The 27,718-nt window shown below is 41.1% G+C and overlaps 1 protein-coding gene across 2 annotated transcripts; it reads left to right on the top strand.

The window, feature by feature from the left end:
* The first annotated feature begins 11,284 nt into the window (after positions 1-11,284).
* Positions 11,285-27,179, top strand: ARPC1A (actin related protein 2/3 complex subunit 1A). 2 transcript variants are annotated; one of them, XM_052772784.1, is made up of 10 exons: positions 11,285-11,455; positions 14,726-14,807; positions 15,397-15,501; positions 17,770-17,992; positions 19,725-19,832; positions 23,261-23,473; positions 24,615-24,690; positions 24,891-25,084; positions 25,807-25,897; positions 26,788-27,179. In XM_052772784.1, exons 2-10 carry the CDS (start codon positions 14,744-14,746, stop codon positions 26,824-26,826), a joined length of 1,113 nt encoding a protein of 370 aa, XP_052628744.1. In that variant the 5' UTR covers positions 11,285-11,455; positions 14,726-14,743; the 3' UTR covers positions 26,827-27,179. The 2 variants fall into 2 exon arrangements, with proteins under 2 accessions (XP_052628744.1, XP_052628743.1); XM_052772783.1 differs by having other exon boundaries at positions 14,703-14,807.
* The last annotated feature ends 539 nt before the right edge of the window (positions 27,180-27,718 follow it).

The following is a 27,718-nucleotide window of genomic DNA, read 5'->3' as shown; positions in this document are numbered from 1 at the left end:
TCTGTAAATTGCAAAAATTGATCTCTTACAGGAGGCTGGAAGATGACACTGTAAATATTTAGAAGATGCTACAATCTGCTGCCCTTGCGGCCAACAGAAAACAGTGATGGCCTCCCTGGCACAGACCCAGTATTTTCTAGGCTATCTCCCCCAACCCTTTGTGCTGGCCTACATCAGCTGGCAGAGAGCCCCATTCTGCTGTAGAGAGATGATGCGGTGTCCTGTTTTCATTTTGTAAGAGCAACCATCTAAAAGTGGGAGAGGGGAAGGCTGGATAAAAACTGGGAAAAAATTTCTCTTGATTTAATGGGCTTCATTCTTCCACCTCCATGAACACATGCAGCTAGCAGGGTTCATTCAGAAATCCAGGATAATATTTAGCAACAAAAGAAAAGGGCAGCTGATATAAAGTGACTGGAACCATTTCGTGCCATTTCCATTCAAAGAATCTGTCTGTGCACTTGGTAAAGTTCACAGTCCTGAAATAAACCTATCATATGAAATATCCGTTTTCTTCCCTAGAGGAAATTAAGGATCTAATCAATCAGCTGGGGGATGGAGGGAAGAGCATTCATGAGCTGCAAAAGGTAGAGACTGGAGATTGAGAAAGATGAACTGCAGGTGGCACTGGAGGAAGCAGAGTCTTCCCCGGAGGTTAAAAATGCTACAGATGTGCGAGTTACATGCCAGCCTGGTGCCTGCTGCCCACATTCCATCAGATGGATTTTGTATGTATAACCCCACAAAGGGCATTTATTCATCCATCTGTTGCCCTCTTCCTTGCAGGCTGAAGAAAGTAAACTGATTTGCATGCAGCTCAAAGTGGCTCAGGTTAAAGCTGACATTGACAGGAAAACACGAGAAGGAAGAACTTGAACCAACCAGGTATAGCGATGATATAACATTAAGCCACAGGCAAAGGCTGCAGACACTAGGAAAGTTTTATAATCATTAAAAGGAATTACTGCTTGGACCAGATTGTCTGGAGGTTGTAGAGTCTCCATCACTGGAAGTTAAGTGCAGTCTGGTCACACGTTGTCTAGTGGGACTGGTTTGGCAGGAAGTGATCCAGATTTCAGGCAGTAGATTTTTAAGATGACCTTTTGAAAGCTCACCTAGCCCTACGTTTTAAAAGAATGTATTCATGAATGGCTTGGTGCAAAATCCTGGTATCTCAGTTTTAAACAGGTTTGAAAAGTTACTGTATTTTTATTACTTGGTGGGCAATAATTTCATACAAAGGCTGGATCAGACTCAACACAACAGAATGCTGTACCATATGCTTCACTGGACTCTGCAGAAATAATCACCAGCATGCAATTGAGTCTCTGCAGGCGAGTCTGGAGACTAAAGCAAAGGGGAGTGCTGAAGCTCTCGGGCTTAAGACGACGGACACTGACCTAACCAGCATGGAAATGCAACTGGATCCTGCTAACAGGAACAACAGTGAGCTTGTCAGGACACTGGATAAACTGCAACAGCATGTCAAGGTAAACTGGAGAGGGTGGAAGCAGGTCCCAGGATGGGAAAGCATACCAGTTCTATTTTATAGCTTAAGCAACAAAGCAGTAGATTATGTATTCTTGTTTGGGCAGACATCTTGAACAAATTGTGAATTTATATTCAAAAGCCCTGGTTCTCCCACTCATACCAATTTCAATCTGCAGTAGTTCCAACAAACCTTATACAAGACAAGCATTACTATCAGCTTTTGTCCAACTAGAAACCCAAAGAACTATTCATATGTAATTAAAACAAAAAAGTTCTGCTTTTAAGAGAAGTTGTAATTGCTTTTTGAACAGAAATGGACTAGAAACTAACAGAGACTTAAAACTAAGGAGCTTCCTCTGGCTCTTCATTTCTAAAATAAAACTAAGTAAGTAAATTGGTAAAAGGCTAGTCTCTTTGTTGGAATAAAGTGATACAACTGCTGCCAAAAATTCAATTTTAGTAACTTAAAGAGTAACAACAAAGATTTTTTCCCTCTATACACATGTATATATACATATACACACTCAAACCTAACTTGTCCTCCATTACATCAGTCTCACAGAAGTAATTCTCTTAAAGTCAGTGTGGCTACAATGATACAAGACAGACATACATGATACTGGGATCCAGCGATGGGTTTTTGGGGGGCGGGGGGGCGTTGTTTTTTTAAATTATTTTTAAATTTGGCATCACCTTAAAGAACAGCTTTGCAGAGAGACCTCCTACATCTTTCAGCTTTCTCTCCCTTTGTTATTTACTTTAATCTTTCAACTTCGGATCTAAATAGATGAGGATGCTTGCCAGCATGAGGAGGAGCTGCAGGAGCGGTACACACTGCCTCAGCCCACTACAGAGAGAGCTGGAAGAAGTGCAGACTGGCCTGGAGGGCAGTGAGCACTCTCACAAACTCTAGGAGCAGGTAGATGTGATGGAGAAGGCACAATGAACTCAATGTCCATGTACAGAGAAAGTAGAACTATTTATGCAACAGCTATCTTGTCAGAGAGTTTACATGCAAGTGGTTTAACATTAAATCTTAACTCTGGGTAAGAAGTGCAGGATTAGGCCAATAATGGATAACTAACAGTGGTCTGTAAGATAGGTCTGATAACTCTATGGAACATGAAGAGCTCAGCCTTTTGAGATATTACACTGATAGCAGGATTTTTAAAAAAGCACAATCTTGGCCCAGCTTTGCTCATAGCAAGGCCTATGAAAACTTCTAGCAAATTTGGTGGAAGAGTTAAGACAGTGCTGAGCACTTTTGAAAAACCCACCTTAAAAGGGACAGTGTAAAATTCTGCCTCCATTGAAACTATAGTTTTACTAGTTGTTTCCATGGTGCTCGGATTTCTTCCATAGACTGTAGCCCACAGTGAGATCCATTTTAGTGAAATTTTAAGCATCCTTGTGTTACAGATTGCAGTATGAAATAACATACCTACCATTTCATTCTGTGCATAGATTTAAGAAGCTACTTTAACATTCACCATTACAGTCTGCGGGTTCTTTTCCCTAAAGACCACACATGCTAACATTTCCAAGGAGAAAAGTATAACTTCTGGAAAGGACTGATAATAAAAGAAGCATTTCTCAGTTGCAATTATGGGACATCAGTTATAAAAACTGAGTCGTAAATGTGGCTTTTATTCAAATAGGTTAAAAAACGCAACCAATACATTCACTTCCAATTGACTGATAATAAAAGGATAAATTTTTAGCAGGTGAACTGCTACCTCCATACCAAATTTGAGGTTTTAAACTTATTTGTTATACAAAACCTACATAGCACACAACTTGTGCAGCATTCTGGAGCACAATGGCACATTAACATGATGTTGTTTTGCCGAAAGGCAGCTTGTGTTGCTAGAATGCAGTTTTTCTATTAAAGCCTTTGTAGTTCTCCTTCCTTAGAATGGTTTTTTTGTTTGTTTATTATTTTTACAGCAGCAACAGCAGTCCTCCAATGATTCATATCAGTAAACAGTAAGCACTAAATGAGCTGTGGGGCTCATATTTTCCATGAGATAGAGGCACACATACATATTGTAAACTGTGGAGCAGAGACTGTGTTTGTTGAGAATGCAATCAAATACAGTTTCAGTTGGGTCTAAAGCCAGCTGCTGCTACTGCAGCATAACTTTGAAATAAATAATATTGGTATATAAACTCAAATCCGTACACAGAGAAATTCAGGAAAACAGACTCAGACTCAAGGCCTTCATGAACGACAGGATCTATTTCTGCCTCAGAGGTGTATCATCACTTTAGCTCTCATTTAAGCATGCAAGTAAATAACATAGGTCCTAATGTTCCATAATGCAGATCCAGTGCGGATGAATCCTACTTGGCTTAACAGTGCACAATTTTATAGAGAAAAACCAAACTACAGAAAACTGTGATGCACAAATCATCTCTTTGAGAGCCAAATGGAAAAGCTGAGCAGGTAAGACATTTTGGGTCTCTAAGACTTCTTTCTGCCCTCTAGAATCAGTCTGCTTACTATTAAATGAAAGCTGAAGTATGACCTTCAACACACTACTAATAAGCATGAGGAAATCATCAGTGAGTACTGAGCAGCTGATGAGAGAGCAAAGAAAGCTGTGGCTGATCTAAGTCACCTCCCCACCTTTCTGCCCTTTACATTGGTAGCTGGAAACCTTAAGGTGTATATTCCATTATTTCTCTCCAGTGCTGATTTTAAAGCACAGTGATAATAATACATGTTAGCACTTGCATTGCTTTTTATGATCCTGAAAAGCAGAATGCATGTTAGCTCACTGATTGCAGCCTGGCAAAATTAATCCACAAAAGAAGAAATCCACTTCCTCCCTGCCTCCCTGGTAATCTACATCACAGATGGCACCCTGAGGAATTCCTCCATTTCCTCTCAATTTGTCCTTTCTTTCACTTATTACACAACTCCACTCATCACACCTATCAGGCCTCCAACAAAGAGTAGGCCGGCTTCCCTCTCTAGCTAGTCAATGGCATTCGTAATTGGCACAGAGGGGAGAAAAGTTGCCAGCACCGAGCAGATTGCTCCTTTGGCACTGTGCTGACAACTGGCACTTCAGAAATATCATAGCTAGCTGTGGATTTAATGCACAGCATTTCCTCCCAGAGTGAGGCTGAGCCTTCTGCCACCTTTGTGCTTTCAGCTACTGCATGTTCAGACAGTATCTTCACCTTCCACCTACAGCACGCTCTCAGCCACCCTCTTTCCACTGAAGGGTAGAAATAAAAGCCTGAAGTGTCATTAGAACTAAAGCTATTGACTTAATAATAGGTGGGGATAATACCTTTGATTAGTCCAGTGGTACTAAGCAAGCATACCACCACCTGGTTTATGATCTGATCTAGAGTTGTCCAAGTCAGCTGGGATTACTTCCATTGATTTCAGTGAACTGTGGATCCGGTCTTTAGAAAGGCAACCTATGATACACAGAAAAATTAAAGATATGGCAAAATTTCTCAGAAGGTAACATACAGATATCAGGTCTACATATCCTAGCTTTCAATGATCTGTATGAATAGCTGTCAATCTGTTTCATACCTTCCTCACAGGCTTCCTGTGTGGCAAAAGATCTGTGTCAGGAGCAGGATCATTACATGCACCTGGAAAAGATTAAGAAGAACTATTAAACTGCAATAAAAGACCTGTAAGTCAAGATGGAATTGGCTGAGCAGTTAGCCCTGAAAGGAGAAAAAAAGCATCATCATGAAACTCCAGGGTAAGAAGAACATGAACAAATATATTAGAAAGATCATTCCAGCAGAGCAGCTGTGAAACTCTTTCTTGCACCTGAGTTTCCACATTCAGCACAAATACCTGAAAAGGAACATTTTCATTTAACAACCAACATGTCCCAAAGGGAATGCTCTAATATAAGGAAATCCAGACTAGGCAGAAAAGATGCATGTAGGACACTCTCAAGCCACTGGAGCGCAAGAGAACTTCAGCACTTTGCACCCTGTGCAGAACTCATCGATCAGAATCTTTATGGTGCTTGAGTGTAGCAGTAACAAGCCACTGGTATGAGCAGCTGATCTACACCCACGGGGGAGAATCCGCAAGGTGTACTGTCATCAGCGGCATGAGTTGCCATTTATTTATCAACTGCAACAAAACTCTACAGCATGAGTAGCTTCAAATTCCTGGGGTAGATACTATCTTCCTATTTCTTTTTCTGAACCTCATAATTGCACATAAGTTATCCTTCTGCTCCTTTTCAAATTAAGGAACTGGAAATGGAGCTAGACTCCAAATAGAAACGCCATGTGGAGACTGAAAGGTCTGCACAAGAACAAGAGGCCTCTCAAGGAGCCAGCCTTCCACAAAAGATGGCTACAAAACCAACTAGCACCATGCAGGAGCAACTGGAAAAGACGCAGAACAAACTGTAAACTTAGAAGAGGCAACCTGAGGAAGCTGTATGTATTCCCTGCTCCAGCTCACTGTTTTGTCACTTGGGAGTTGGACTCGATGATCCTTATGGGTCCCTTCCAACTTGAGATAGTTTATGATCACACAGTCACACCTTGTGCACACCAGGGGCACTTTGCCTCTCCAAAACACATACTGCAGGAAGCACACGTTCAATTTATACTAGCAGCATCCCTAGACACACAGTCCTTTGTAGACTTGCATGCACCTTTTGAGACAGTCACCCGAAAGTGTGCACCATTCTCTGCAAAGGATTCTTCTCTCCCTTCTTTGCAGCCACTTCCTGCCCTCAAATAGTCTCTAATATGTGCACAGACATGAACATGCAATTTAAAAAGCACCTATTAACTACCATTCTTTAGAGTCATGACTGTACTCTTCACCTTGTTGTCATTATGCACAGATATCAGACATGTTCCAGGATAGTTTTTTCCAGTGCAAAGATTTCTCTTGTTAAATCAAACCATTTCTGGTACAGGAACAGGAGGCTAGGCAGAGCCTGGCCAAGTAAAGGAAGACCATACATGAACTGGATGATGCAGAGGAGAGGGAGATGGGATGGTTGAATCAGCTCTAAACAAACTGCATACCAGGCATGGTGTCTCAGCAAGCAAAGGGCTCGCTTTCTGGGGAGGTTATCCAAGTGCCTCAATCCTCTTCCTCTGTGTCCGTGGATCAGGAATAGCCACTGAAGCTGGAGCTCACATGTCTGAACCCCCCTGCCATGAATTTATTAGAGCAGAAAAGGGTGTGGGATGGCAATGAGGAAAACATAGATATGTTCTCAACACCAGCTGACTCATGCAATTCCCTACAAAAGGGAACAGGGATATTCCACAAGTCTCTCTACGCACAGAGATAAGTTTTGAAATGGGTAATGGTTACACAATTACAGATGTGTTTTCACTAATGGTAAAACAGACAGGGGGAAAAGAGTAGCATCCCTCTACTTCCAAAAGGGATGCACATTAAGGGCTAAATCTTTTCTCAAGGGCACCAAAACTGCACAGCAAGGACTTCTCTTAGGAAAAAGCCCACCTCATCCTGGCATGGTACTCCAGGACACTTTTGTACACTCCAGCAGTCTAGCAGGAAAGACAGGGACCAAAACCATACAAAGCAAGTACCATGCAATTCCTACTCCCTCTCCTCCTTTCCCTGGGGTAAAAACAAGGGGTTGCACATCATTGCTTATCAAATGTGCCTAGATATTACAGCATTTCTACATTCTTTCTTAGCAAGGTTTTGAAAGGTAAATAAGATGCTACTGCAACACAGCTTCAGTCTCCTCTTTTCTTCCAGAGTACTGTGTATCTTGCCAAAAGCTGCCCATTGAAAAATTGCTGTAGTACTGATTAAAACAACAGGTCTCAGATATCAAGAAGTGGCCTACCTGTGAAAAAGACTAGAAGACAGAAAAAGTGTACAATGATCTGCAGATAGAAGAATTATCTGTGTGTCAGACCTGGAAACTTGCAGATATACTTCTCAAGTATACCTGGAATGATAGAAGATATCCAACACTACTTGAAAAGGATCTGCAAACACAGATTTGGGATTTTTCAAGTCAAGGATAGAAGGTGCAATCTGGGCCACCTCTTGCAAATAATCCCCCTCATCAATAGCCTTCATTCATAGTCTTAATAAAGGTTATTGTACGGGGAAAAAACATGAATTTGTTCGCAGCAAGACAGCAGAACATAGTGTTTGGGGTTGCCGCTCAAACCTAAGATGCTAGACATAGCAGGGTGCTGCAACAGGAGGGTAGAGTAGCGCAAAAAGAGCAAATTCAAACAAGCTGGGAGGCAGAAACAGCTCCTGTGGCAGCACAGTGGGGTACAGTCTGCAGGACATGATACTCTGTTGGTTGCGGGAGAATTACTCCAGAACTAGCAGTGCTGACCCTTAGAGAATGCCTTGAACCAGCCAACGTTAACAATACCACTGTACAATTTTGCTGCCATAATCTAAAAAAATGGTGATAAACACTGCTGCTGTTTCTTTTCTAGTGATCATTTTCTGTAGGAGCTAGAGTAAAACACTGCTGTCATCCAAACATCCTGCTGTTGTTCACCAAGCCCTGCTTGGACAACTGGAACAAATGCATTTAGGCATACCACCTTTGAAAAGCAGGCTAACAGAGCACAGATGCTGCCAGATGTCACACACTTTACACTTTGCTCTGAAGGTGGTCATTTAGAGCCTGAGCCTAGGGGCCTGCCGGCCTGAGCACGCAGGCTTCTACCTGCTTCACCACAGATCTTCTCTGGCAGCAGGGGAAAAGCAGTCAGCACCAAGCTCATCATCACCTAGAAAGCCAGTATGCAAAAAGACTGCACAGTAAAAGTCTGGTCAAGCTGCACACAGTGGGAGCAGTCTTCCTTTTTTCTCATTCTGTATTATGACCGCTGCACACATTCCACATAAAGTTAAAACAGGAGTTGGCAAGGTGGACACAGTATTAAGTAGCAAAAAAGCAGGACATTTGGATACATGGATTCTCCCTGCTTAAAAATCCCAGATTTGCAGTTATTTAAATCATCAGGGACTTTATCTGATCTTAAGGCAAAGTTCTTGACAATTCAAGGACATTACTGATGAAAAGCGATTTTGACAAATTACTGTGATCTAGATGGCAGTTCTAGAGAAGCAGGGACTACAATTAGGAGGAAAAAATGACATTTGTTGCATCTTTTAAGCATCAGGCATGATATGACACTGTGCTGGCAACTGCTGTATTTTCAAATACTTGGGTGAACAATGCACATCTACAATGCCTCTCACAACAAGTATTTTTATCCACAATTACCTGTTTGTATATATAACAGCGTGCTTCCAAAAGACCTCTTTTTGACTAGCTGCTACCCATCTGCATGCATTTGCTGCATGAGGATGTCCCAGCTCAAAATTTTTTTATATATCTTAAGGTCAGACTGCATCTAAACTACTTTCACTAAGACCAGTTCAGCCTTGCTTCCGAGGCCTTAATCTCAAAAACATTGGCATCCTTTCTGGATTAGCACAGCATAATTGTATCAGCAATAGAGCAGGAACAATGGTGGAAAATTCTCTGGAAAGCTTTGCTGGAGACAGGGCCTTAGCTTTTAATGCTTAAAAGCTCTGCAGAGTTCCTCATTTAGATACTTTCACTCCATCTGGTGAAAATAATTTTGTAAACATAAAACCATACTTAAACGTAATTTCATTCCTGTTACGTAATTTTACTTGGCCTAGTTGTGTATCTTTAATCTGTGCAGCTGATCTAGTTTTATCGTTAAGCCAATAAGGGCTGCATGATTACATATCTCACAGTTACAGAACCATAGTAACACTGATTTAGGAGACCTGCGACTCTAGCCTCCTTCCTGAATATAAGATCTTGTATTGCACTTTTGCCATACTGACAAATATTTGTCTGATCCATACTTAAAAACCTCTAGAAAGAGCCCTACATCCTGCCAAGTCAGTCCAGCACAGGGCTTGACTACTTCAAAGGAATCGCTGAGAATTTTTTTCACTGTAACCTAGATCTGCCTTGCTGTTATCTTTGCTTATGACTTCTCGCCCTACCCCCAGTGGACATAAGAGGACAAATTGTTCCTTTCCTCATAGCAGCAGCCTTTTATCTATTTGAAGACTTACCACATCTTTCCTCAGTTTTCTGTCCTCTCAACAGGCTCAGCTAAAGTCATGTGTTCACAGACTCTGATCATTATTGCCACCTTTTTCTCCAAATCATTCATATTTCTCTTGTGCGGAGCCCAGGACTGGACATACTCTTCTAGCGCAGCTCGGCAGAGCAGGATTCCTGAGTATTACTAGCATTTTCTTACCTATGTGGAGCTGCATGGTGTTTGCCTCTTCTGCAACAGCAAGACATTATGGACTCCTGTTCAGTTTACGATCCACAGCAGCCCTTCCATCCTTTCCTGCAGCACAACCGGCTGCCCAATTCTTCCCAGCCTTGTAATTCTGAAGTTGATTACATTAAAGCATACAGCAGTGCACCTGCTACTGAACCACATCCTATTTTTTCCATAGAGCTCCCATTTTGAATCCTAGTTCTATGACTGTGTTTATTCTGCCTTCAAACTTGATCTCATCTTCAAATGCAGTAATTACATTCTTTATTTCATCATGGATGAGTAATGGACCCAAGGTAATTCCCTGTACAAGCACTGATATCAAGTACATTTTTCCTCAACCAGTTTTGCAACTCCCTTAGAGCCGTATCATCTAGACTGGTTTCCCAGTTTATTATTAGAATATCCTACAAGCCAGTGTCAGAAGCTCTACTAAAAAATCAAGATATATGACGTATACTGCTTCTCCCTTATCTGCAAGCCTTGTTATGCTGCCAGAAAAGGAAATTAGATTGGCTCAATTCATTCACAGCAGAACCATACTGGCTAGCATTCACCTTCTTGTTTCCTTCTAGAGGCTTATAAATTGTTCATTTTCTCTCAGACTTGAAATTAAACTCACTACTCTATTGCTCCTCAGTATATCTGGGAGTCAATAATCTCTCCTCATTCCCCCAGACTTGCCTTTTTTTGTTGTTGTTGTTATACTTGAGCTCACAAAACCTCACAGGCAATGGAGTTTAAAGTTTTACAGGAGCCAAACCATGAGACCCCTCACAGCAAGCAGCTCCTCAAGGGCATTAAGAGTAGGGCAAAGTACTACAAATGCACTTCATTCTATATTCCAGCCAGATAGGAGAGAAGGTCCTACAGCATCTGAATGAGTTAGGATAGGATTGTTATCCTCTGCCATGGAGAGCGCCTTCCTTCCATCCTTCAGCCTCCAAAAGGCAGGTCACAAAGACTCCTAGCGTGGTAGCTCTCCAAGTCCCTGTAAGTCAACCGACACTGAAGAAGCCCAAACGATCTCCCCTCAACTCCTCACCACCTCCTCCCCAAGCCTACAGCTCTCCCCTGCCAACCCCCACCTCAGGAGACCTCACACAAACCAGCCCCTCCAGCAGCACTTCGGGCCTCCCCAAACCCAGAGAGCCCGCAGACACCTAGCTCCTGCCCCTTCCAACAGAAGCAGCCATAGCCTCCTTCACCTCACAAGGCTACAAACCACCAGGGCTAACACGATCTCCCTTCCCCTCTGTCAGGGAGGGGAACGGGGGGGGGGGGGGGGCGACACCTCACTGCGCATGCGCCCTCCCCACACCGCACGCTCCCGCCGCCTTTGTGTGAGCCGCGGGCACGGCGCCCGCCCCCCCCCCGCCCCGCCCTCCCGCCGCGCAGGCGCAGAGCGACTCCCTGGCGCGCCCCGGCTTCCCCCGCCCCTGCAGCGCGGCGGCGGCGCAGGCGCAGCCCGCGGGGCGGCCGGCGGGCGGCGCGCAGGCGCAGAGCGCGTTTCCTGGCTCCCTTGTCAGTGCCGGGTTTCCCCCCCCCCCCCCCCTCGGCCTCCGCCGCCGGCCGCTCCCTCTCCCGCCGCCCGGAGCGGAGTCGCGTTGACTGACCAGAGTCCGCGAGTCCCGCTCCGCTCCCCTCGCCTCAGGTGAGTTCCCCGTGCCGGGGGGTGGCTGTTGGCGGTGCCGCCGGGCCGGCCTGCCTCCGCCCCGAGAGGGATTGGGGGGGGTGGGGGAGCCTGCAGGCCCGCCGGTGCTGAGGGGACGGCGGGGAGTCACCTCAGCCCCGGCCTGCCCGGGGGTGGGGGGCCGTGCCCGGCCCTGCCGCTGGGCGGGGGGGGTTGGGGAGGGCACCTTTCTGAGGGTGAGGCGGTGGGGATCTCCTCAGCCCCTTCGCCCTGAAGGGAGGGGGCCGCCCGGGTTGGGGGGGGACGGATGGGGCCCCTCCAGCCCTGCCTCCTGCCCCACCGTGGCCTCCGCAGCAGCGCTGTGCACCTGTGTTATCAGCGCGGGGCAGGGCCGCAGCCCGCAATCCATCCCAAACCGGTCGGCTTTATAATGGTAATGGTGTCCTGTGTCAGTAGGCTTGCCTGTGAGGAGTCACCCTCTTGGGAAAGCTGCGCTGAGTGACTTGGGAGGGAGTGACAGTAGTAGGAGGCAGTCCTTAATTATAGGCGCTTCTCTTCCAGATGTTTGGAAGTAATGTAGGTGCTCTGGAAATAGGCAAGGATTAAAAAGATCCCTTTCTCTTTCTCACGCACGTGCTATCTCCACTTCTGAGTCTGCATCCTTGCTAGTTGCTTGTCCAGGGATGGTCTTACACCACGTATTTCTCACCCCATTGAGAGATGACAGCAGCTGAGTCCTGTGCTTCCCAGCCTTGATCTTTTCAGTCTACATGCTGAAAGAACTCCTGCTGTACAAAGGTGCAAGATTTCCTCCCTCCCCCTTCCTTTTTTTGTTTTAAATCTTATTGAAACTCAAGGACAGTTACTTTGCATTTGAAAAAGATGAGGGATAGCTGTGTTAAGTACTTGACTAACAGAGTTATCTAACAGTATCTTCCCTGTGTGAGATTCTGAGGCTGGCTGAAAGGAGGGCATTGAGGGGTTTACTACATATGAATTATACCAGGAATCGTAGAGCCAGTTCCATTTTCTCTAGTGAAATGTGAGTTTGATTTTGTCTGTGTATTGGTAAGGGATAAATATAACTGGAAGACTTAACTGAGATTTATCTTTCTGAAGAAAATAGCACTGCAACTATCAGATGACAGAAATAGCAGTACTTTTTGAGATTATCATCACTGTTGTTTTTTATGAGTTTGTTACCAAACCAAAATGGAAAACAGTCGCTTGCTCCAAGTTATGGTGCTCAAGAAGCTCAGCCAGTGGGAAGGAATGGATCATATTGCTTGTCTAGGCTGTCTTTGGGAACAGCATGTAGGTTAGTAAAAATCTCTGAACTGGAAGTTAGGATGGGACCATATTGTTTATGTGTAGTGCCAATCTGTGAAGAAAATACCAGGGTTGTATTAGAAAGTGTTTCAAAATAGCTGCGTTCCTTGGGGAGGGGGAGATTGGATATTTTTACATTTTATTTCGGAAAGAGTGGAAAAGGCTGAGCATTCCTTGTTGGTAGAACAGCTCTGAAACTTTTCCTGTATATGGAAATGTGCGGCTACTGAATGTTGGCATGTACTAAAGCAAGATCGTGGAAAAAGCGATTTGCAGTTGTGTTTTGCTTATATTAACACATGGAATCTCAAATCATGGCTGTCCAAGGTCAAAGGTAACTTGGATTATGTCAACGTTTTCACATTAATAAAAAATAATTAATTCTTTTGCTTAGGACTGCATATATTTAATAGCTTCATTTGATTGGTAGAATATGATTATTAGAAAAACCATGAAAATCATGCTGGTTAAAATTATGACCTGGACTTAAAGCTTGTATAGTTATATTTGAAGTACATTTGAAATGTATCTGTAAGTTGTATTTATTTAAAATAGCAGTGCTTGATTTCTTTAAAAAAAAAAAAGGAGGGAGAAAAGAAAAAGTCTCTCCAGTTATTTGGATTGGCAAAGTACTGTATCATCTCTGCTCCAAGACTCAGCACTTTCAACACATTTGTTAAACTAGTGGTGTGATAGTAATGGCTAAGCTCCGTAAGAACGTACTCATCTTTCATTCACTCCTGAGTTTCTGTTGGACTGCCATTCATTTCCTGTTTGCTTCCAAATTCCTACCTTGTCCTGAAGTCTCCACCCTTTGCTAACATGGCCATACTTGGGTATGTTGTAATTTCAGGCTATAATGGGTGTGGATGTCTTGGAATGACATCACAGAGGTATTTCTTTTTAGATGTATATGTAGGGGTAAAAAGACTTTGATCCGTCAGCCAAGGTTAAATTGCTATGAAAATGAGTGGAATATATGGAAGGAATTGACAAATCCAAGTTGTATGTATTGAATTATGCACATTTTAATTATTACAGGTGACCTGAAGTTTTTACGATGTTACCTTCTGTCCATTTATGCTGCCCTTGGTTAATGCAGGACATAGAATATGATATAATATTTTAATCAACTTTGTATTTGCAGGTTGGTGCGCCTCCAGTTGCAGATGTTCAGCACTGTCTCTTGTAGCAGTCATAAGTTAAAGAAAAAACTAGGTCTCTAGCTTTTTTTTAAACAAAATATTTACAAACTAGAATGATTCAGCTTGTTCTTTTAGTGTTTGAATCTCGTGGTGGAAAAAGCCTAACTACAAAACTGTTTAGTGCTAGAATTAATTTGAAGAAATTAGTAATTAGTCAATTACTAATCTTAATAATTTTTCCCTAGGATACATATAAATGGATTTATCAAATAATCCATCAGCAGATTACAGTTGCATATCAATGTTCTGGACACACCAATTTAACCTCCTGATATATATATAAAAAAAAAAGAAAAATATTTTATTGTAGTGCTGCCTGTGAGCCTTGATAGTTGTCAGGATTTTGAATCAGTTCACTGAGATATGCCACTAGAATTTTTTTTTTTCAAGTATTCTATTTCTATAGTAAAACTATTAGGTTTGTTAGATTTCCTAAGAACCTGCTGTCTTGCCGGTGAGGATGTACTAAGAAGCACGCGTGTATGGCTTTTAGGGCAACTGCAATTAGCTTTAGTAAGCAAGACAGTTAAAATTCATCAGCCTGCTGAACATATCAGGCTGTATGGCAAAGGTAGCTCTTTAGTGGCCTAAACTTATTTACTGAGTAAATTGTGATCTTCTGTAAGTAAATTGTAATACTGGACTGAAACAACCTTGGTAAATGTTGAAGGCTGATTTTGTTTTAATAATTATCTAATTTTGAAGTGTTTTGTTTTCAATTTTACACCTTTCAGCTTTTTCAATTTTTACAACATAGGAATATCTTTAACTCAGAATGTCTCTACATCAGTTTTTACTAGAGCCAATCACCTGCCATGCATGGAACAGAGACCGTACTCGTAAGTAATACATTAGTTTTATTTTTTAATTTTTTTTCAATTGCTATTTTCTCTTTGCTGTCAGTTTGTGATCTTGTAATGTTCTGGATCACGTTTGGGGAGGATATGGTCAAATACATAGTGCCACATGTTAAACGTTGCACGTTGATGCAAAAAGCATGCGTCTTCTAAATCTGAGCTGTTCTAAACCCATTACTGGAACTCTGGCATATGAGCAAATCTAGTCTTGCTAGTGTTCCAGAAAGCTTTGCCTCTTGGTCTGCACCTCGTGAGAATGACCTGGCCCTTACCCTCTTTGACCCTCTATTTCCATACCCCAAACCAGCTCTTTCTTTTAATAGCCTAGCTTTCCACTATAATGTGGACTGTTATGTTCCAAGCGTATTGTCTTTCTGTGCAGTATACTCATGACCATGTTATGACCATAATTATTTGAGATTATGCAGGGATGTTGGCCCTTTGTTTACAAAACCCATGTAATGCTCTGAAATTTGAGAATGCGGGTTTTAGATTGGAAAGTCTTTCCAAGTAAAACATTTGGTATTAAAAAGCCTTCTGTACTATTGGATTGTTTTATTTCTTCTTCAAGAGATTGCCATTAGCCCTAATAATCATGAAGTCCACATCTACAAGAAGAGCGGGAACCAATGGGTAAAGGCTCATGAGCTAAAGGAACACAATGGACACATTACAGGTAAGAGAAGATTGTGCTGTGCCAGACATGAAGTTTGTCCGCCCCCTGTTTTCCCCAGTCGAGAATCTGAACAGGAAATCTGCAAGTGTTGAGTAAATAGATCTTTTTATAGCTTGGCATGCCCACTTACGGAGAGCTTTGCAGCATTTTTCTGGACTGCATGCAATGAATGTTAGGAAGGAAAGCCCTATTTCATTTCCAGATGTTTCGGTAGAGTTATTCACCCTTTCTTTCTTATCTATTGCTTATTTTTCATCTGTAATGACATAATAAGAATAAATTTTCAGTCTTGTTGTGTCTCAAACTCTCCTGGTGATACATACTGCTCCCTTTCAAGTGCTAGTGTTAAAACTTCATCAAGTGTACAACTGTTGCATTGGTTTGTGGTTTCCAACAGCAATAAATACCCTTTTTTAGGGACTGTATAAAGACTTGAAGTGGTCAGTCCCGGACTTATGACGTACCATCAGTGAGCACATTTTACTGCAGTATCTGTATGCACAATGAAAATGTAAGAAGAGCTGCCACAATGAGTCACAAGGTGTTATTTTTAAAATATGATTGTCCTGTGGTAGTCTTTTATATTACTATTTTTTTTTCATGGTGATATTTTAATAAGGGCTTTATTCTCTAAGGAAATGAAAGTAATGAATACAAGCACTTGCCCAAAGCATCAATATCCTTTATTCTGTTCTCAACTTGCTAATGGGCAGAAGTATCTGCCCAACAGAGCTTTACAGGAACTTTATTCAATTTATCTGATTCTTGCTGTCAAAGAGCACAACAGTACATGCTCTTTTGTGAGGAGTCGCTTGGGCTGAATTTACAAATGACATGCTGTTCCCCAAAGACATTTCTCTGCATTTTACTTGTACCTGTTAGTGTTAGAAGCCAAATATTCATGACTTGGGAAAACAGCCCTCCCTGCTTTCCTGCATAGCATATACCTTTGGAATGCTAAACGCTGTGGTTGTTGTAAAGAGTAGGCTTAAACTGTGGTTAGACACAGGAGATGGACTGATCAAACCACTTGTTGCCTCTGATGGGAGTGATTCAACTGCTGCCCCTCCAGCTTCTGATCACAAGGGACAAGGTCCCTTGTCTTGCCTTCTGTGTCTTGATTCAGAGATTTGTGGTGAGCTGCTTCTGTTCACTTACAGGAAGAGCATTATTCACTCTTTTTGCTGGCGTAGTTTTCTGCTGAGCTAAAAAGCTGAACTTGCCATGGGTCAGAAGAACACCAGTGCTGGTGTAAGGGAGGTGGTGGGCAATAGAAGTAGAGAGGCAGGATGGTCCGCCCTTTCAAAAGCAGTGCTAGATTGGCTGGTGTAACTATGGTTTCAGACTACCAGCCTCTTTAAAATTGAACTTTTTAAGCATAAGCCTATTTTGAAGTAGACCATATATAAGTAATATGGTAAAATTATTACAAATTATTTCCATATCTTATCCTTTTTTTCAGTTTGTGTGCTTAAGGAATGTTTTTAATACCAAATGCAGTTATGGAAAACCGTTGAAATATAATTTTGTGGCAGGAGAGTTCAGGGTTGTACTCTGCATCTCGAGAAGGATGCTAAGGAAAAGATGAAAAATAATGTTGCCGTAAGACTTTCCAGTTAAGAGCATCCCTCATTACATACGAGGGGAAAGAAGCAATGGCAGGCTTATCAAAGGCTTCATTTTATTCCTTGAATTTGTTATTTTTTGCTTGGTAAACGTTTCTTTCTCATGGCACTGCTTTAATAGGCATGGAAAAAATGTCAGGATTCTGTCAGTACATAAAGATTGATAACTTCTAACCAAAAAAATCCCCCTGCTATCTAAACTTTTAGATCATGACTGCGGTCTGGCAGCAAGCAGACAACTATGTTAGAGGTTTGTGCGTAGTTTTAGAATTGCTGGGTTTCAGCTGTTGAAACGGGTCTCTTGCAGAAGTCAGTGGTTTGCAGCCTGCGGGTGGACAGGCCTTCGCCAGTCTGCAGAGCTCCACCTGTTGGCCAGCCCTCAGAGCGGGCTTCCTTAGCGGGCAAATTCTCTGTGGAACCTGGAAATTTGGGATCTGCAATTTTGATGAAAGCTAGAGGGACAAACTGATATCCCTAACAGTTTAAAATGGTGCCTGGAGAATAAGTGAACAAGGGGAATACTAACAAAACATTAATGGCTGTCTCTATGGTAGAAGGCTGTGAGATTGTCTTTGTTCTGGCTTACTGTAAAGCAAACAGTATGTAAAGGGAAAAGTTTATTAATGTGAACTCTAAATTGTAGGTATTGACTGGGCTCCCAAAAGCGATCGCATTGTAACTTGTGGTGCAGACCGTAATGCCTATGTCTGGAGTCAGAAAGACGGCGTGTGGAAACCAACCCTTGTGATCCTGAGAATTAATCGTGCAGCCACCTTTGTAAAATGGTCTCCCTTGGAGAATAAATTTGCTGTGGGAAGTGGAGCTCGACTTATATCTGTGTGCTACTTTGAATCTGAAAATGACTGGTGAGCTGTTTCAGTTTAATTTCCATTTATACCCTTAATGTCTGCATGGGAAAGCTAAAGCCTGGATTTTAGGTGGTAACTAGGTTACTGCTTTCTTAATTCCTAAAATCTTCAGGAAGTGTAAGAGGGATAGGCCTCATCAGTTCCTTCATGGACTTTTTACATCTTAGGGAGAGGATTCCCTCTTTTACGTCTTTACTCTGGTGTAACACCTAAAGGCCTTGGACTTAGCCTATTTTCAGGTTATACGTGTTGGTGTGGATGTGTTCCAGCTGACTGCCACAAACATATGTTGCTTTTCTAAAAGTGCAAGAATTTCTGCAGAGTAAAAATTTCTTTAGCACAACTGTATGGTTGAAATAAGAGAAATGTTTTCTCCCCCCACCTCCTTCCAGAATGAATGAAGAAACCTTGACTCGAGTCTTTCTTCCGTATAGATTATTTTGGGCCATTTCTTGTCATTAAAGAATTCAAGTCTGTCACTTATCTCCAGGGTGGCCGATTAGAAGATGTTTGAGCTTGTCATCTACCTGTTCTATATTCTGTCATATATTGTTATCACAGTTTATAGATTTCAGACAGGACTATCATAGCTATTTCCTCCATTAACATTTTTTTCTATTTGGCATCTAAACGTAGTGCTTCTGATCTTTAATGGATCTACATTTGTAGCTGTACGTGTTGGAGCTACATTTACCATCATCTGTACGTGAAATCAGTATGTTGAGTATCTATTATTTTGTGTTGCATACACATGCATAAAAATACAGGTGTCTGTGCCTGCTGTTCTGTATTCAGTCTTCCATGTGGAGATGGTAAACAATGAGACCATCTGCAAAATACATTTTAAAGATCGTTTTGGACTTTTATGCCTTCCAACATACTCAGTTATTAACATTTTCTCTGCCTCACTTGTCTGCAGAAGAATCAAACCCCCATATGTTGAAGACAGATAATTTAATGCGATCCTTGAAACTGCTTGTGCCTGATGGAAGTAAATTCAAAGAAAAAGCACCATCATCCCAAAGGCCATCAAGTGAATAACAGATTTCATAACTATTTTGTAAATAGTTCAAACAAACTAAATCTGCTGAGACATATTTAGGCTAATATTGATGCATTCGACATCAGGACCACTTTTCGCTGTACTTCAAATAATTGAGATGTATACGCTGGTCATATAATTGGCAGTTGACCCATTTACTTGTTGTGTTTTATAGTTACTGTATTATTAAACAGTAGAAAAGTCAATAGGCAAGAGAGATGACTGTAAAACTCATTAGAAGGAGCTGGAGAGGACTTGTACTTAGTGATCTAAGAAAATAGTGCTGCTTAGCTCAATATCACAGTCAAAGCTGAGCTCTTATTCATAGGATGTAAGGGACCAGGCAATTACTGTGCAAAATTCACATTAAGGAGTTCCGTCTGATGCATTATAAAAATTAGTTAGAAGGGGAATAGGACTCAGGTGAAGAGATACATATTTAACATGAGTTTCTTCATAGTATTTAGAATTTTAATGAAGATAACCATATAAAGTTCACAGGCTGTACAAGGGAATATGAAAGATTTGGACGTAGTGTGTGTTTTGCAAAACTGATGTGTTTAGTCATTGGCAAGGGGTGATCTTTTTGAGGAGTACTTCATGGATTTGGGGGAGTCTGGTAAAATATTTTCATATAAATTTTCTCTCGCTCGCTCTTTTTTTTTTTTATTTATTTTATTTATTTAGGTGGGTGAGCAAACACATTAAAAAGCCCATTCGTTCCACTGTCCTTAGCCTGGACTGGCACCCCAACAATGTTTTGCTGGCTGCGGGATCCTGTGACTTCAAGTGCAGGTGAGAGAAAATAAAGCATCTGTAAATCAATTTGGATTACTGGTTCAAGTTAGTCAGTGGCATGAGCATGTTGATCATGCATTTGCTATTAGAATAGAAGATGGCTCATTGCATACTGTTGTTGTTACCAAAATAAAATATCCAGCTTAAGAGACTTTGGCTTTGGTGCTGCTGCATGCTGACTTTGGACTACTAACATTTATCTGTTGAGGGACATGCCTGAATTTAATGAACTGGTGGGTTTCTTTACTAGGAGTACCTGGAAGTACTACTACTCAGCACTGAGTGATGAGATCTAGTTTTTCAGCTGAAATTAGACTAACAGGTGCTATCTTGTAGAACAACATCACTGTTACTTAGAGTTTAAAAACCAATATCCTAGTGCTGCAGTTCCAAAATCAGGGTAACTCGGTGCTTCCAAAGGAGGTATCTCACCTTTTTCTTTCCTGAGTCACTTGTTCTCTCCCCTTTGCCTGTGCTAGCCTTAATGTTCTTGCAGCCCTGTGGTGAGCAGGGTCAAGGAATTGATCGTCCTGAAACTCAGCATAACATTTTGAAGAACAATAAGAAAAAGGCTTGTAGAATCAGATTGGCATGTGAGATGGATGGGGTAGTCTTTCAAACTGTTTATGAAATTGCAGCATGAGGGATAGGTCCTGCAAGTTGCTCTGTGCTGAGTGATTGGGGTCACTGCAATGAAGTCTGCATGGGGAGCTGTCTGCAGAGTGGTTGACTTTAATTCATATTTTACTTAATCACTTGTACCTTGAATAATAATGAAAGCCTCTTTTCTTAAATTCTTTATGTAATAGGGCAATTTTTAAGCTTCAAAGTGTGTACTAAAAATTACTAAGAAGGAGTGGGAGGGGGAGGTGGGACCAATTATTACATTCCTTATTTCAGAATGAAACCCATGCATCTAAATTCTATCCTTTGATACCTTTTTATGTAAGGAGAGATGTTAAATGGAAGCTGGGAGGAAGAGGAGAGTTGTGTCCCTTTTCTGCCTTAGCTCCGGTTTTAATTAGATAAACTATACATACTCGCTTCTTTTCGCAAAAAAATGTGTCGTAAAACATACTCATTCATCTTCCAGAAGCAATTGCTTTTCACATGTGCAAACTTTTTCATGCATGTTCGTAAAGCATCTTGGGACTTTGACATTAGGTCAGCTGATATATTTATAAATATTTCTCTGTCGCTCGCTCTCTCTCTCTGTTAATCTGGACTTGAGCTCTTTTGTCTCCAGGCTTTGGTGCTTGTTATGTACATTGCGTTCCTGATGATCTCCTCTTTCCTGTTTTGGTTGCGGAGTTAGATTTGCATCATTTTCTGTTCAGTGTGGTTTTGGGGTTTTTTTTTTTGGGGGGGGGGGGTGTTGTGTTTTTTTTTTTTTTTTTTAAGAAAGTCAAGGTGTAGTTCAGTCAATTTCCTAGGAGCATTCTCTAGATGACTTGCTTAGTTTTTTGTTTCCCATCAGAAAACTCATTCTGTCCTGCATCTTATTTCTCTGAAAATGGGGTGTATTTTGAAAAAAAAAAAACAGATCTTGGTTTAAAACATTTGGGAAACTTTCTGCTCTTCCTTAACATTGTACTTTAGGATTAATCATTTAATAATTTTACTGTTTTTATCATAGAAATCTCCATATGGAAACATTTAAGAAAGGAAAAGTAGTGGAGATTGGTACTGGGTTTATGTTTCTATTTCTTCCCCAAAACGATGAAAGAATATTCTCTTTGGTAAATGATGAGTGCAGATCTCTAGAATTCCAGTTCTAGGGAATGTTCAGTTACAAATTAAAGATAATAGATATCTGGGCCTGAAGTATGCATCTATTCTGATAGGTGGTTCTGAAGAAAAGTATGAAATGGATCTGCCAGAGCTGCTGCCAACTAATAAGCAGCTAAGTGGGAGACATTTTGGAAAAAGAGGGCAGAAGAGGCTCCAAGTTGATAGGTATTCAGCAGAGTTTTTTCGGTGGCTGGCCTAGATGAGCTCCTCTTACGTTTGTCTTTAGAAATATATATATATACCTAACAGCACCGCATAGGTGTGAATTTTACATTCTGGCTGGAACAATGTTGCTGTGGGAATGAAAGTCATTTCCCAATGTTCTTTGAAGGCTGAGGCCTTCAAGCTGAGATGATTTTGGTTTTAAAAGAGAGGGAGACTTTGGTAAGGGAAAAGACTTTTCTTTTTTAACTAAGAGTTATCTTCAAGGTCTTTCGCTACTTAGGAATGATTTTTCTGCCTTGTGTCAAAGGCTGTTGCTTTAAACATCTTGTCCTATTTCCATACATTAAGAGAACTGTCCTTTTAGATGTCTCTATACAATTAAGTTTGTTGAAGGATTATCGTTAGATTATATTTAAACTGATAGAGCCGAATACAAATTCATACTTAATTCTCTGAAAATCTGTACCTAATATAGCTGAAGTTAAACCCTTCTTGTTCCAAATGATCAGCTTTATTTGAATAAGCTGAATATAGGTACCTTTTGAAGTGCATACCCCATACATGTAAAAGATTTAAAAAACAGGGAGGGGGGGGCATCATTTCCTTAAACTCACTGTAGAATAATTCCTTTTTGTGTTTGACTGCAACCATGAATATTTGATCATGGGTTTTCGTTTATACTGAAATGTTTCTCTGGTAGTAGTATGGCGTAGCTCACTTGCTCCTCCTGTGCAATGGACTCTAATCCTATGTTTGTGACGTCCCAGTAACTTCCATGGTAACAGTCAAGAACACCATATTGCGGCATGTCTGAATCATGCAGAAGGAATTTGATGAAAGGGGGAGGCTTTCTATTTAAACATATCTTGAAAATTGTAGTGCTGGGAAAAAAAACTGTAAAAACATTGTGGTATTTCAGGTTTTCAAGACATTCTTTCAGTAACGAGCCAGAATAAGGTGGCTCAGAGCCCCTTTGCTGGCATTTGAACATCAGTTTTCTTTCTTTGAAATCCTGCTAAAAAGTGAATGTTCTTAAAAAGTGGGTAATTTTGTAGGTGTTTGTATTAGCTTCTGATTATACAGTGCAATTCGCAGTTTTTCTCTAACTGAAGAATCGACTCTCAGAGTTATTAGCACCGCAAAAGGATGAAAGGGAAGTCTTAGCACAGTGGATAATGCAATGACAATGTATGTTTTTGTGCCATCTTCTGGAAAAAAAAGGAGAGAGATACAGGAATGGCATTTATGAGAAACCTATGTGCATTACACACACCCTTTGTACTATTGCTTTCTCTGTGTATACTGAAGCTTCCAAGCCACTAGTGGCTTCTTGTTTAAAGATACCGTAGTTTGGGGGGGGGGGGGGGGGGGTTATTAGAATGCATCTATGAGCTTCCAATGTGAAATGTATATGCAGCTCCCAGGAGGTTTTTTCTGTCTTTGTTCATGCTGAAATCTTTTATTTGCAGGGTGTTTTCTGCTTACATTAAGGAAGTGGATGAAAAACCAGCCAGTACACCATGGGGCTCCAAAATGCCGTTTGGGCAGCTGATGTCAGAATTTGGGGGTGCTGGAAGTGGCGGATGGGTGCACAGTGTCAGTTTTTCTGCCAGTGGTAACCGCCTAGCCTGGGTCAGTCATGATAGTACTGTGTCAGTTGCTGATGCCTCAAAAAATATGATGTAAGTATGCTCTTTCTGTTAGTCATTAGCTGTTTGACATAGAGGGAAGCAGTATGTGGAATATTGTGCTTGCAACAACGAGAGCCAGGGCTGCTGTTTCCAGTTTTGACAATTTTACTGTAGATTCCTGGAGTCTCTTTGAGGCCTATATAAATAAGGTAGATTCTTAGAATTTTAGGTTATACAATTTAAATTTCTTACAAGAATTCTTCATTGATGTTATAGTGAATTTACTCTGGCAGGGAAAAAAGCATTGGAAAAAAAATACATTCCACTCTAGTGATTGGGGAAACAATATTTCCCTGTAAATGGATTAATGAGAATCCAGAAACATGCTCACTCCATAACTAGTAAGACCCTATGCCCAAAGAGGATCTGGAAAGTAAGTTGTTCATTTCATGAACTGTTAATTCCAATCACTGTCCTTAAGACACTATTGCTGCAAGATTTCAACTTACACCTTCCAGTCCCAAAAAATATTTTATTAAGAATCCCTCCTTCTGCTCCTCATCTTGATCTGAATACCTTTTCAGTGTCCGTGGCCGCCTAAGCAAGAAGGAAGAGATTCCCCATATATTTTGATAGCAGAGATCTCTAGTGGATCATCCAGGCATTGCTGTGCTTTATATTCAATTATGGTTCTGATGGCTACAGCTGTATAAGTACCTGGCCGGGGACATCATTAAGTATAAAGTGTTCTAGAATTCTTTTCTCATTTGTTAAAAAATAACAAAAGTTGACTTAATTTACCACACAGGCTTTTTCCTCCTGAAAAGATGATGCCAAGCACTAAAACTTGACGTTAAGTGGTTTTTACATGCAAATGAAATTAATAGCTTCATCAGTTTGAACCTTTTTTGGGGGGTATTCTTTTTAAACTTTTGCCACCGTTTACACAAAATACTAGATAACTTCAGCCTCTCACCTAGAATACTCCGTGTTTGTTATAGATCTTCCAGGACACTTTCATTAGGTTAAAACTTTTTACTACAAATTACAACCTTCTGGTGTCACGTCAGGACAACTGAGCTACACTGACTTCTTTTCCAATAATCCTTGTGTGGGAACGGTCTCTATTTTTTGTTGGAGCAAAAGATGAGAGGTTTCAGTGAAGTCCTCTAACAATTGTTCTTGTGTTCAGGGTTTCGCAGCTGAAAACAGAGTTCCTCCCACTCCTGAGCGTGTCGTTTGTCTCTGAGAACAGTGTGGTGGCAGCTGTAAGTGTCTATTATTTTCTCCTTGTAGAGTGTTGTAGTGTTTTGAAGAGGGAGAAACACCACACGTTACGAAGTTAGTAATAAGCAAGCTCTTCCATAGTGTCAGTATTTGCATTTCTGCAATTAACAGCAGCAGAAAAACGAAATGGTGATTATGTTGGTTATGTTTCCTGACATGCTTTCTTGATGTCTGGTTGTAGGGCCATGACTGCTGCCCGATGCTCTTTAACTGTGATGACCGTGGCTTGCTGACCTTCGTTTCCAAACTAGACATTCCAAAACAGAGCATCCAGCGCAATATTTCCGCTATGGAACGCTTCCGAAACATGGATAAAAGAGCCACTACAGAAGATCGTAACACTACCCTGGAGACACTGCACCAAAACAGTATAACGTGAGTGTCTTGGCCGCCAATACTAGGGAAAGGAATGCTCTTCACATCACTTTGGTTTCCCAGGATGTGCTGCAAACTTACGAGAGCTGAAATTTGCCATATCAAATGGGTTTAGCTGGTATCCCGTTTTCATTTTAGTCTTTCACTAACAGCTGTCTATTTCTGGGACTTACATGGAAGCTGGTAAAGTTAATCATTAATATGGCATGCAAGCTACTGCTGTTTGCTCATTTTAATGTGTTCTGTTACTTGAACACAGTTTATCTTATCAAATATGTAGATGGTTCACAAGAGGTTGGTAGCACTGTGCAAAATGTAGTCGGCAAAATTCACCTGAAGCAGGAATTCACATACCTGCTTCCTATTTCAGATGTTTTTTCCATGTGTATTTATTCATCAAAAGGATTGATTCAGGTTAATTGAGTAAAATATCCCTGGATTTAAAAAACGTATGTGAGCCCCAGAGGATGCTAACATTTCTGAAGCAATTTGTCTTTATTCGAGGAAAATGTTTAGGCTACAGTCACCAAGTGATAAAAGAGCTTTCAACATGCTTTTTCTTTGCTTATTTTTCTGAAGCATTGTACCAAAAATCTAGCATAAGCTCCGCTATACTCATGTCTCCCTTTGAGAGAGTAGGAGTTGAATTCCGCCCAAATTTCCCAGCTTTTTGGCTCTCTGGAATGGGTGTCTGTGTTACAGCTACCACTCTCTGTTTTCAGCCAAGTGTCTATTTATGAGATAGACAAACGAGATTGTCGTAAATTCTGCACCACCGGCATTGATGGAGCAATGACCATCTGGGATTTCAAGGTATGCTTTTACTACCATGTTTATGTGAACTGGGTGCGGTGGTGGGATTTTTTTGATCTCTAGCATCAACTTCTGGGGCTCAGCCCTAATGCAGGTTTTATTAGCAGTAGGAAATCCAGACTGGAATATTCAAGACCGTTAGTGAAATCCATAAGGAAGACAGATCCAAGATTCAGTGTAAATGCAGATATACTTTTCTTAGCAGATGGTGCCAATCCAGACTTAATTTTTTAACGGAATCACTTAATGTCCCTGTAGAAATGAATCCCACTGATTCTTTCCTTCTCTGACCTCTACCTCAGCCACAATCGGGCTGGAACAATCATTGGTACGACACAGCCCGCTGCATCTTCTTGCTCCCATCCCTTTGGACTCTGCTCACTGTCTTTCTGCCGAACATGGTCCTGCCCTCTCATAATTAACTTACCAAAGTAGTAAGAAGTTACCTCAAACAGAAAATGCAGTAAGCACTGTACTGAAAACCGTAAAAGGATTTAATAATGCAAGTGCTTGCTTTGCTGAGGACTGTCCAACAGAGGTCTCTGCTGGCCTCCCCAAGCTGCTGAGAGCTGTGCACTGCCTTTTAGAAAAAGAATAGTTTGTCTGTATTCTATGATGCCAGAAAGCTCTGGTGGGGACAGGAGCCAAATAAGAAATTGAGGTGACATATAAGCTGCTTTAATGCAGTTTCAGGGGAAGGGGGTGGAATCATTGGTCTATATTTGCATGAGTTTGAAATGAATGACTGTAGTCATCTGTGGCTCTTGAACAGGAGTCTAATCTCAAGTATTCAGGGTTTTTACTTGTTTTTCTTAGCATCAGCATTTACACTGAATTATTTAATACAGGATACTGTAGCAGATTGTGATTAAGATTTTCTCTCTTTCAAGACCTTAGAGTCCTCTATTCAAGGTCTACGAATCATGTAAAGATGGATTTCTGTGATCTAGCAGGACAAACTGCTTGACAGAATGCAGCTCCTACATCTGCACAAGCCCGAAAAGGGAGGAGGAAGGTGGAATATTTGGAAACACTGAGAAAATACAGCTTGACAGATTTTCTTTTGAATCTAAATTTGGTGAATTGTGTTGGTTTCAAAATCAGCTGTGATTGTTCTTTTTTTTATTTTTTTTTCCGGTTGGTTGTTTCATTCCATTCTTTACCAAAGCTGCTCCTTAAGTAGTTTATTGCAGGAAGTTGTGAATCACTAACTTAAAAGGGGAATTTTATGTAAATTGTCTGCTAGAAATAATAATAATAATAAAAAAAAAAGAAAAACTGATTATTTGTTTTGATACTCATTAGCAGTGATTAAAAAAGGGATATTAAGGGAATTAACTCTGAGAGAGAGAGCGGGAAAACCCTGTACTGATATTTTATGGTCTTAAAACAGGAAAAGTTAATCTTAACTGAAAGTTTCTTAAAGTTGACAGATGGAGACCTGGAGTTCTGACGATCTGGATGTGCAGATTCAGCTGGGCTTCTTTCAGGGGAATTGTTCCCTTGAGGTGATGATTTTGGAGGATGAATAATTTTGTCCTACTACTCTTAATTCTGTCTGCCTAGCATTTAATCCAGTAATAATAGCAAATTAACCCAAACATCTTTTTTATTGTCTGTTTAGTGGCTCATAGTTTCCAAAGGTGAATGACCAGAATTATTTGTAGTTACTTTTTAAGGTTTGTACAAAGACTTCTCACAGCGCAGTGCCTAGGATATGGAGTGGAAGGCTGCATGTGGAAACTGAGGCAAAAATCTGCTGAGCCAAATCTTAGGAGGACAAATTAAAAGCAAATCACTTTGTAAGTCCATGAAGCTACA

The sequence above is a fragment of the Harpia harpyja genome, chromosome 21 (assembly GCF_026419915.1).
Source record: "Harpia harpyja isolate bHarHar1 chromosome 21, bHarHar1 primary haplotype, whole genome shotgun sequence".
Lineage (NCBI taxonomy): Eukaryota > Metazoa > Chordata > Aves > Accipitriformes > Accipitridae > Harpia > Harpia harpyja.
This window is presented reverse-complemented; position numbering and strand designations above follow the sequence as displayed.

Bases quoted from the DNA above. Each gene is read 5' to 3' on its own strand.
- ARPC1A (XM_052772784.1), top strand. From the start codon at position 14,744: ATGTCTCTACATCAGTTTTTACTAGAGCCAATCACCTGCCATGCATGG. The intron at 25,085-25,806 runs GTGAGTGTCTTG...CTCTGTTTTCAG, and splicing joins CTGCACCAAAACAGTATAAC to CCAAGTGTCTATTTATGAGA. The intron at 25,898-26,787 runs GTATGCTTTTAC...CTCTCTTTCAAG, and splicing joins TGACCATCTGGGATTTCAAG to ACCTTAGAGTCCTCTATTCA.